Source organism: Pristiophorus japonicus, chromosome 4, assembly GCF_044704955.1.
Source record: "Pristiophorus japonicus isolate sPriJap1 chromosome 4, sPriJap1.hap1, whole genome shotgun sequence".
Lineage (NCBI taxonomy): Eukaryota > Metazoa > Chordata > Chondrichthyes > Pristiophoridae > Pristiophorus > Pristiophorus japonicus.
Genome location: NC_091980.1, coordinates 233,098,810 through 233,110,888, shown reverse-complemented (window position 1 = coordinate 233,110,888; position 12,079 = coordinate 233,098,810). Strand labels below are relative to the sequence as shown.

At 43.9% G+C, this 12,079-nt stretch overlaps 1 protein-coding gene across 1 annotated transcript in view; it reads left to right on the top strand.

The window, feature by feature from the left end:
* Positions 1–12,079, top strand: part of naa30 (N-alpha-acetyltransferase 30, NatC catalytic subunit) — an 86,825-nt gene that overhangs the window by 54,401 nt on the left and 20,345 nt on the right. Inside the window, exon 2 of the mRNA XM_070877470.1 lies at positions 10,162–10,285. Coding sequence (XP_070733571.1) covers positions 10,162–10,285 — 124 coding nt within the window. The remainder of the gene's footprint in view (positions 1–10,161; positions 10,286–12,079) is intronic.

The following is a 12,079-nucleotide window of genomic DNA, read 5'->3' as shown; positions in this document are numbered from 1 at the left end:
CGGCCTACTCCTGCTCCTATTTCTTATGTTCTTATGTCATCTTCTATTTATAAATTCCTATATTCAGATTTATAATAGAAGCTAACACTTGTCATGTTGTAATTTCTAACCCCTCACTACATTAGTAGCACTATAGTGTCTCAGTTACATGACCTCCAGCTCCTCGGCTTGTACTACAGAGAAACTCCTATTCTACAACCAGTTTTATTTCTCTGTTTCCCAAATTGCCATACATTTTTCTACTTAACTATAGATAACATCAAATCGAAGTATACAAATATAAGGACAAGGTATGACTTTAAAATGGGGGCTGAATTACATCTGATTTAATTGTCCCCACTTCACTTAGATCCTACTCTTGTTATTGACTCCCTGCATGCAATGTCACAGGAGATCAACTTGTATACGTAAATGATTTGGGCATAGTCATAGAAGAACCAATATCAAATTTTGCTGATAACACCAACTTAGGGAACATGCAAAATGAGAGAATACGGGAGAATGTAGACAGGTTAGAATGATTTTGGCTACATGATTATGACATGTTTCTGGGAGTCATGGGAAAGAAGCAGTGTAGATTTACAAGGATAATATAAACAACAACTTGTATTTATAATAGCGCCTTTAGCGTAGTGAAACGTCCCAAGTCGCTCACGGGAGATTTACAAGACAAAAAAAAAGCGAGCCACATAAGAAATTATGGCAGATGCACGAAAGCTTGGTCAAAAAGGTAGGTTTTAAGGAGCGTCTTAAAGGAGGAAAGACAGGTAGAGAGGCAGAGAGGTTTAGGGAGGGTGTTCCAGAGCTAAGGGCCCAGGCAGCTGAAGGCATGGACACCAATGGTTGAGCAGTTATTATCAGGGATGCTCAAGAGGGCAGAATTTGAGTGTAAATATCTCTGTGGGGGGTGGGGAAGAGAGAGGAAAGAGAAGAGGTTGTAAGGCTGAAGGAGATTTGAGCTAGGGAGGGCTGAGGCCATAGAAGGATTTGTAAAGAAGGATTTGTAAACCAGGATGAGAATTTTGAAATCGAGGCTTTGCTTAACCGGGAGCCAATGTAAGTCAGCGAGCACAAAGGTGATGGGTGAACTTGGTGCGGGTTAAGACACGGGCTGCTGAGTTTTGGATGACCTCAGGTATGCATAGGGTAGAATGTGGGAGGCCAGCCAGGAGTGCATTGGAGTAGTCAAGTCTCGAGGTAACAAAGGCATGGATGAGGGTTTCAGCAGCAGATGAGCTGAGGCAGGGGCGGAGACCGGCGATGTTACGGTGGTGGTAATATGCGGTTTTAGTTATGCCATGGATATGTGACCACAAGCTCATTTCAAGGTCAAATATGACACCTACGTTGTGAAGAGTCGGGGTCACCCTCAGACAAATGCTAGGGAGAGGGATGGAGTCAGTAGTTAGGGAACGCAGTTTGTGGCAGGGACCAAAGACAATGACTTTGGTCTTCCCAATATTGGAGAAAATTTCTGCTCATTCAGTACTGGATGTCATTCAAGCAGTCCGACAATTTGGAGACCATGGAGGGGTCGAGAGAAGTGATGGTGAGGTAGAGTTTGGTGTCGTCAGCGTACATGTGGAAACTGACGCCATGTTTTCAGATGATGTCGCCCAGGGGCAGCAATTATAGATGAGCAATAGGAGGGGGCCAAGGATAGATCCTTGGGGGACTCCAGAGGTAACAATGCGGGACTGGGAAGAGAAGACATTGTAGGTGATTCTTTGGCTATGATTAGATAGATAAAATGGAACCAGGCGAGTGCAGTCTCACCCAGCTAGACGATGATGGAGAGACGTTGGAGTGGTCAACCGTGTCAAAGGTTGCAGAAAGGTCGAGAAGGATGAGGAGGGATAGTTTACCTTTGTCACAGTCACAAAGGATGTCATTTATGACTTTGATGAGAGCAGTCTTGGTACTGTGCCAGGACCAGAAACCAGATTGAAGGGATTCAAACATGGAGTTCTGGAAAGATGGGCACAGATTTGGGAGACGACAACATGTTCAAGGACGTTGGAGAGGAAAGGGAAGTTGGAGATAGGACGGTAGCTTGCAAGCACAGTGGGGCCAATGGTTGGTTTTTTGAGAGGGGTGATGACGGCAAATTTGAAGGAGAGGGGGACAGTACCTGAGGAGAGGGAACCATTAGCAATGTCAGCTAACATGGGGGCCAGAAAAGGAAGTTGGATGGTCAGCAGTTTAGTGGGAATCTGGTCTTCACCATGTGGCAGATACAAGAGAAATGCAGGGAATTGGACCAATCCTTGTCCATGGCTGCCTTTGACCTCACAATAGCCTTCGACGCTGTCAACTGTGAGGGATTATGGCGCGTCCTCCTCCGATTCGGCTGCCCTCAAAAGTTTGTCGCCATCCTCCGCCTGTGCCATGATGACATGCAAGCTGTGATCCTGACCAGCGGATCCACCACAGACCCATTCCACGTTCGGACCGGGGTTAAGCAAGGCTGTGTCATCGCACCAACGCTCTTCTCAATCGTCCTTGCTGCAATGCTCCCATCTCCCCCTCAGCAAGCTCCCCGCTGGAGTGGAGCTAAATTACAGGACAGACAGGAATCTGTTCAACCTCCGCCACCTCCAGTCCAGATCCAATGTCATCCCATCCTCCGTCATCGAATTGCAGTACGCAGATGACGCCTTCGTCGGCGCGCACACGGCGGCCGAACGCCAAGCCATCGTCAACACCTTCACTGAGGCGTACGAGAGCATGGGCCTTACATTAAACATCTGTAAGACAAAGGTCCTCTATCAACCTGCCCCCACCATACAGCACTGCCCCCCGGTTATCAAAATCCACGACGAGGCCTTGGACAACGTGGACCATTTTCCTTACCTCAAGAGCCTATTGTAAACAGAGGCAAACATCGATAGTGAGGTCGAACACCACCTTCAGTGTGTCAGTACAGCCTTCGGTTGCTTGAGGAAGAGAGTGTTTGAAGACCAGGACCTCAAACCCGGCACCAAGCTCATGGTCTACAGAGCAGTGGTGATACCCGCCCTTCTATATGGCTGAGACATAGACTATGTATAGCAGGCACCTCAAAACATTGGCAGGATAGGCGCACCAGCATCACTGTCCTCGCTCAGGCCAACATCCCCAGCATCGAAGCACTGACCACACTCAATCAGCTCTGCTGGATGGGCCACATCGTCCGCATGCCTAATACGAGGCTCCCAAAAAAAGCGCTCTACTCGGAACTCCGACACGGCAAGCGAGCCCCAGGGGGGACAGAGGAAACGCTTCAAGGACACCCTCAAAAACCTCCTTGAAATAATGTAACATCCCCACCGACACCTGGGAATCCTGGCCCCTGACCACCCAAAGTGGAGGAAAAGCATCCGGTAAGGCGCTGAACACCTCTAGTCTCTTCGCCGAGAGCGAGCTGAAGCCAAGCATCAATAGCGTAAAGAGGACGGGAGAGTGGAGAGCACCAGTTCCAACTGTCACAGGACGGGAGAGTGGAGAGCACCAGTTCCAACTGTCACAGGAGCATCCAGTCATACCCCGGTAACTGCCCCCAAAGGAAGTGGAGTGTGGGAAATTGCACTCCACTTCCATTGAGGGGTGATAAGCCAATTCTGCGGCGGGAGCAGGACTTCCACGCTGGGGGCTAAAATTACTGGCCCCGGAAGGTTACCGCCCCCAAGCTGGGAGCCTGTGCGGGGAGGCAGAGGGAAGTGGAGGGGAGACGGGGGCGGGGGATGGAGGGTAGAGTGGTGGAGGTGGGGGGGCGGAGAACCGCAGGGCGGGGGACGGGAGGGGCCACATTGCAGCGGAGGTCTGGGGGGGGGGGGGGCGAAGTGTGTTGGAGGGGCGGGCCTGGGGGCTCTGTCCCTCAGTGTGGGGAGTGTTCGGAGTGGGGTGGATGGGTTGACTGCGCAGATGGCGGTTGGTGGATGTGATGTGGTTAGCGTCGCGGGGGTGTGGCTCCGGGGTGGCCGGGCTGGGGGCTCGACATCCGGGGGTGTTCGGCATTTGGGAAGGATTCTGACGGGACGAGGCGGGTTGGGTGCGGGGGGAGTGTTCCCGGTGTTGGGTGGGTCTGGGGGTGGTGGGGGGGCGGTGGGCATGATCTTGGGATGGTGGGTGGGCTGTTTGGGGCTGGGATGGGAAGAGACTTCTTCACTCAGGGAGTTGTTGGGTTCCCTGCCGTGGAGAGTTGTTGATGCCAGTTCATTGGAAGTGTTCTGGAGGGAGTTGGATGTGTCCTTGCGGCTGGGAGGGGGTCGGTTGGGAGGGAGTGGGAGGGATGCTGGGGTGAGTGATCAGCCATGATCTTGTTGAATGGCGGTGCAGTCTCGAAGGGCCGAATGGCCCACTCCACCTATTTTCTATGTTTCTAACCCAGGCACACCCCACCCACCCGTTCCTTCAACCACCGTCTGCCCCACCTGTGACAGACTGTAAGTCCCGCATTGGACAGTCACCTGAGAACTCATTTTTAGTGTGGAAGCAAGTTATCCTTGACTCCGAGGGATTGCCTATGATGATGATGGAAATAGGATCATGGGAGCGTGGAGTGGTCAAGAGGGGAGATCAGAGAGAAACTGAAGAAAGATGCAAGTTCAGGGCAGGGGGATCGTCGGAGGAAGTTTGGCTCAGTGGGCTAGGGGAAGAAAGGGAAATGGCAGAGGCAGCTCCTCGCACATGTTGGAGATGTGTGGTGGAGATAGGCGAGAGGGGTTTAAAAAGACAGCAGCAGAGAATTGTAGCTGGGGGTTATCTTTGCATTCCAGAGTGATCTTGAAGTAGTGAACAATTTTAGCAGTCAAGAGTAGGACCCGATAATTCTTTGTGGTCCAGCCAGACCTGGCGAATGAAAGGAAAATAAGACTTGGAAAAACTCAGACTATATTTTCTTTCTTCATTCCCAGAATGTGGGCATCGCTGGCAAGGCCAGTATCTATTGCCAATCCCTAGTTGCACTTGAGAAGGTGGTGATGATCCTACTTGAATTGCTGCAGTCAGTGTGGTGAAGGTACTCCCACAATGCTGTTAGGTAGGAAATTGCATGATTTTTGACCCAGTGTCCATGAAGGAATCGTGAAATATATCCAGGTCAGGATCATGTGTGACTAATAAATAATGGCACTGAAGTTGGGGTGTGTACCATCGTATTCCCTTTGAAATCTACTGCAAGTTTGGGATTTCTGCACGCACTTGCGCATGGGCGAAATCCGTAACTTGCATCCTGTCAACGTACACGGTGACAGGCCATCCTTGTGGGCCACAAGAAAACAATCGCAGGCGCAGATTTGGGCTATTTGCCCACCGACTGGCCAGCAATTGCACACGGAAGTCTTAGGGTTGCTGCAAGCAGGCGCAGGGCTTGTTTGCATCAGCATATGGGATATCTAAGCCATTAAACATTTTCATATCGTGAATTATGCATATGCACTGTGAAATTAGTATATTGAAATATTGGCCCGGATTGCAATTTTAATGATGTATAAAATTATCAATAAATTTAATTTTTAGTGTGGTTGGTGGATGAAGGTAATTATGAATAAAATTCCAATTGTGTAAATTGTATAATTATTAGATTTTGGCATTCCATTACATCTTATTATGAGATTCCCGTCGTAAATGATTAAAGTGGAATTCTGCTTTGCGATTGGAGGACCAGACCCACGTGATCCCAGGTATGGTTCCGCACCGCCTGGGATCCATGGGCCATTACACTGCCCTCCGCTTCGAGACCTGAGACCACAAGTTTTCGCAGCCTCGCCGCCAACAGGTAGGTTCATAATTACCTGGTCCATAGGTACGCCTCCGACCGCAATTTATCAGAACAGAGAACATTCAAGGTGAATATAACAGAAATATTCAAAACTTTGCACAAGTTGTGAAGGTAAGTAAGTTATTTCTACTTGTTGGTTTTGTAATGAGAAGGCATAAATTTAGGATTAGTAATAAAAACATAGAGAAGGTTAGTTCATGCAAAAGGTTATTAGTGCATGGAACAAACACCAAGTTGCTACTAAAGCTAATTCAATCCATCATGTAAGAAGGAATTGGATAAACACTTGAAGAGGAAACATTTTTGAAATGGTATGTAAAAGTGCAGAGAATTATAAATCACTGGTCTCACCTGGAGTATTGTGTCCCATTCTGGGCACCATGTCAAGGCCTTGGAAAGGGTACAGAGATTTACTAGAATGGTACCAGGGATGAGGGACTTCAGTTATGTGGGGAAAGTAGAAAAGCTGGGATTGTTCTCCTTACAGCAGAGAAGGTTAAGGGGAGATTTAATAGAAGTGTTCAAAATTATGAGGAATTTTGCTACAATAAATAGGGAGAAACTGTTTCTACTGATGGGAAGATCGGTAATCAGAGGACACAGATTTAAGGTAATTGGCAAATGAACCAGAGGGGAGATGAGAGTTTTTTTAACGCAGCGAGATGTTACAATCTGGAACAAAATTCAGTAATAATGTTAAAAGGGGAGTTGGATCAATACTTGAATAGGAAAACATTGCAGGGCTATGTGGAAAGAGCTGAGGAGTGTAACAAATGGGAAATCTCTTTCAAAGAGCCGGCACAGGCATGATGGGCCGAATGGCGGCCTCCTGTGCTGTAAGATTCTATGAATTGGGATTAGAGTCAACACTCTAATGTGGAGTTAGTACTAGCCCAGGCACAAAGGTAGCTTTAGCGCTGAAATTGGTATGATTACAGAGTTCTAGTATAGTGAGATTTTCTATTCTGATAACCTCATTAAACGATTCCTCACTACAACTCCACTTCAGCCAGTGATCATGTTGTGATAATAGTATTGCTAATGTGAAAATTCAGTTTTTTTTGAAAGCTTAGAATGCATTTCTCCAACATAAATTAAAAGTATAATGAATGGTCCTGCTCTAAGCACTTTTATTGCTTCCTGATCTGACTGATACTGACCTTTCGGAGAAATAAATGACTTTGACCATCACCACACTTCTTTGGTTTAGCTGATGAAATAATTTGTCAGCCATAAAATTGAGAAAACCAGAAAGATAAGTTCTGTACATTAAATAAAGCTGTGTTCTACAATTTTAACCTTAAAACATCATGGATAAATTATACAGTTGATGACGGCGGGGGGGAGAAACAGCAGTGTGAGAAAGAATTTTATGACATTGAAGCTTGTGTGTTTAATTCCGGAGGTAGATCATCCCAAACTGTTAACTAGCTACAATTGGAAGGAAGCCCCAGTTAATTCTTGATTTAAAAAGTAACAGTTGTAAAGCAGCTCTTTTTAAAAAAAATAGACTACCACCTTAATTGTTCAGATTCTTCCGAGTCTTCATGTTTCTGCTGTTGTGAGGAAGTAGAAGGTTCTGTGTAGGTAGGATATCCTTGCCTGGCCTATTCATAGAAACATAGAAACATAGAAAATAGGTGCCGGAGTAGGCCATTCGGCCCTTCTAGCCTGCACCGCCATTCAATGAGTTCATGGCTGAACATGCAACTTCAGTACCCCATTCAGTTAATGGAATCATATAAATTACAGCACAGAACCAATGTTCCCTTTAAGCTGTGCAGTCATGCAGCGCTCTGCAGCTCCTGCGCAGCCGGCTCACCAGATTTTAAATAGGTCTTAAAGGGACTGCACACGCCCCAAAAAATTAAGGGTACATTGCACAGAACATAGGAAAGGAGTAGGCCATTCAGCCCCTTGAGCCTGTTCTGCCATGTGATGAGATCATGGCTGCTCTGTGACCTAACTCCATATACCCGCCATTGTCCCATATGCCTTAATATCTTTGGTTAACAAAAATCTATTGATCTCAGACTTAAAATTAACAATTGACCTAGCATCAATTGCCATTTGTGGAAGAGAGCTCCAAATTTCTACCACCCTTTGCGTGTAGAAGTATTTCCTAACTTCACTCCTGAAAGGCCTGACTCTAATTTTTAGACTATGCCCTCTAGTCTTATACTCCCCTTAGACATTCCACCCTAACAGTATGATGCCTGTCTGAGACTTGTTTAAATATGTCCCATTGATGATTTGCTATATTGATCTGTCATTTTCCAACCAATTAATCTGGGCTTTTTTAATTTCATTTAATTTAGCTGATTTGCAGTCCCAACACCTTTTTATCTTCAAGTTCTAATTTTCTTCTTCTGTTTTTAATGTGAACCTGGTTATAATATGGTCACTATTTCCCTAGTGCTATACAATAAAGTTGCTTGTCCTAGCTCGAGCATTGTATCCTTTTGTTGGTCAAGAAACATACTGAGCTGTGCTGGATACACCCTTCCCCATTTTGACCACAATGATGTCTTATCCAAGTCTCAATTGTTACAATTGTTATTGTTGCAAATTCTTCTAAACTGCCTGCACACGCATCTCCTGTTCAATTTTCTTTCCCACTGTTTAATGGTATGTAATGTACCCCCAAGTATGGTAACGGATACCTTATTTTAGTTCAACTCAAATATACTTCATTTGAGCACAATACTAATTAATAATGCCCTGCTCCCATTTTTGTTCTTGATAACTCTTGAAAATTTTAATAGCCAGAAATATTGGCTTCTCCGACTTCTCCACTTGAAGCCAAGTTGAGGCAATAGGATCGTGTTCCTAGATTCTTTATAATGCCTTCAATTGCTTGACTTTTTATTTTAATGCTTTGCAAATGAAAATTGCAACCCTGACACTTCATACTTCTTGGTACCCTGGCCATTTTTTGTTCTTTCACTAGCCTTTTCAACCTTTTTCCTGTCTACCTAAGGTTTGTGTCTATACCCCCTTTGAGCTTACTATTTTGATTGGTTTGCCCCTTCACTATACTTACTTTTAAAGCCCTCCCATATGCTGTGAGGTAAACTTCTCCACCCAAGCCCTTTGAACTCACTAGTTTATTTTTGATGCTAGTTCATGTCAGCTGCTTCAATCCCTCATTTACAATCACTTTCTTTTCAAAAGCTGGGCCCAATGCCACATAATCTTGAAAGCTTCCTTCCTTTACCATTCTTCCAACCACACTTTCAACTGCCTAATCTTTCTTTGGCTATCTGGTTTAGTGAGTGGCACAGGGTAAGGTCTTGATTTTTAGCTTTCTTCCCAGCTCACATTCACTGTACAAGACACCTCCTTCAGTTCTTTTCAAGCCCACATGGATTATGACTTCTGCCTGCCAGCCCAATTTTTCCAAAAGTCCGCGCACTCCTTGTCCTTTATCCTGGTATTAGGGAGGTTCTGGGATGCCCATGTACATACTTGTCTGTCTATCTCTCTCCTCTCTCTTTTCCCCCCCTCCCACCAGCCCAATTGTCATGTCTCCCTCAACTAGCCCTCTCCCCTGGTAGTACTTTGTTCACAGACCGTGAATAGTATCCATGAACTCTCCTATTTCTCAGAAACAGCCTCTAGCTATTGATCCTGAACCAACTCCTCACACTGGAGTTAGAAGGCGGCGTTGGCTAATTTCAGTCCTGGTGAGCTCCCACCTTGATTGTGTATCTCCTGACTGCACCTTCTGGCTCTCTTCACACGCTCCCAGTCTCATTCTCCCAACTATTCCCTTTCTCATCTTCTTGTCGAAGTGATTCAATGCTGCAGAAAGTTTGGTCTAAAACATTCCCCCCACCCTTTGTGCTGTGCAATCCATTGTTAAAGCTTTCTTCTCTGTGGGAATACAGATTTTAAAGCTCACTTAATGTTTGTTTATGTCTTTCGAATGCAAACTTGCTTTTAAAAGGAACTGTACAAGTAGTTGCTGGTACAAGTATCTGCAATTGGTATGTTTTATAAAACCACTAGAAAGAAAGAAAGTACCAATAAAGATTGATTAACTTGTGATGGAGAAAGTGTCTGCGTGTCAAATAGCAGCGGTGAGACTTTATACTGGCGTGTTGCAGTTGTCTTCCAGTTATGCACAAATTTCATTTTTCCACTCTCTAAGTTCTATTCTGCATTATTTATTGATGTGACTAATCTTATCTGGTACTGAGAACTATTGAATTTAAAGGTTCAAGTTAGTGTTTATATCACAATGCATCAATTAATTTTTAATCCTTTTAGTTGTCTCTACAGGAATAAATTGAATATCTACTTAGCTAGCATATATTATGTGTATGTAATATATTTATATATTAGATATATATACTATATTCTGTATATAGTTAAACAATCTTGTGATTTTTCTTTAGGCTGTGGTTGGAGATGAGTGTGTGGGTGCCATTGTCTGCAAGTTGGACATGCACAAGAAGATGTTCAGGAGAGGGTACATAGCTATGTTAGCAGTGGATTCCAAATACAGAAGAAAATGCATTGGTGAGATTTATATTTTCAAATTGGCTATAAATTTTATTAAAAATATATATGTAACATTCTTAATTCCTGTGAATGCCCATGATGGGAGTCTTTAATATGACGTTAATGTAGTTAAGGGATGGTGTTTGGTTCAAGATTGAAATGGAGTATTTTTCACATCTTTAGCATCTCTAGCTGTGGCTTCTCTTCCTATCTACACTTCACCTTGTAAGTCTCCAACCTTTTTTATAAACATTAGCTCATTCAAAACTCTGCCTGTATCTTATCCCACTCACGTATCACCCCTGTTCTCACTGACCTACATTGGCTCCTGGTGCCTGAAATTTAAAATGTTTATCCTTATGTTTAAATCCCTCCATGACTTTTTCCTCCTCTCTTTCTGTAACCTCTACCAATCTTATAGCCATTCCTCAAACAGGCTGTTCTTCTGACCCCCTATTTTCCTTCCTTGCAACCCCTATTTCTAGGTCCCACTGTTAACAACCGTATCTTCAGCTATCTAGGTTCGATGTTTTGGATTTCCCACCCTAAACCCCTTTCCTTCTCCATGTCCTTTTTTTTTTCAGATCCTCAATATAACACACCTCTTTGACCGAGCTCTTGGGTACCCTTCCTACTCTATCCTCCTTCGGCTCGGTGTCCATTTTTCCTAGCACTTCTATGAAGTGCCTTGGGATGTTTTTCTGTGCTGAAAGTGCTACATAATGCAAATTTCTGTTGCTTGCCTTCTCCTTCTCCCTCTCCCACCTCTCAGCAGTTTGTATTTAATGAGGTAGCTGAATATCTTTAGATCGTCTTAAACCTCCTTTAACTCACAGCTTGCTAGAAATACACTTTTTCTTAAATCAGTAGCCAGTTATGGTGCTTAGTTTGAATACAAATAGCAGTCCAAGCTATTTTCACATCTGCTTTAATTTATTTGAATTAATTTAGCCAGTCCCGATTGGTTAGCAGCAGGTTGTGCATTATTTTAAAAAGAAACTTACAATTCGCTAAAAAAACATCAATTAAAGAAAATTCACATGTGGGGAAAAAATGCATTTCAAAGCAATTAGCTTGATTGGCACTTTTCACAACTTCTTCAGTTTGCTCAAATTTGTAAAACACTGAAAAATTATATTTTAATTAAATATTGGGATTTCTATTCCCACTGTTCGTTATTTGAGTGTTAAATTATCAATAGAAGTTTGGGCTGCGACTGTGAGTCATAGTGATCATTTTTATGATCATGGGATATCTAATGCCAAATTATTCCAAGAAATTCTTGATTTATTGGAGTTGTGCTATAAATGGAACAAATTATAAAGAATAATTGTGCCAAATTTTGAATTTTCCAAAAAGGAGCAGATTTTATCTGGGGGTTAATATGTATTAAGAACATAAGAAATAGCAGCAAGAGTAGACCATTTGGCCCTTCGAGCTTACTCCGCCATTTAATAAGATCATTGCTGAACTTTTACCTCAACTCCACCTTCCCACCCAATTCCCTTAGTATCCTGTCTTGAATATACTCAACGACTAAGCATCCACAACTCTCTGGGGTAGAGAATTACAAAGATTCACCACCCTTTGAGTGAAGAAATTTCTCCTGATCTCAGTTCTAAATGGCTGATCTCTTCTTCTGAGACTGACCCCAAGTTCTAGACTACCCAACCAGGGGAAACATCATCTCAGCAGCGACCCTGTCAAGCCCCTTAAGAATGTTATATGTTTCAATCAGATCATCTTTCATTCTTCTAAACTCTAGTGAATATAGACCAATCTACTCAGTCTCTCTGACCTGCGATTTGTTTA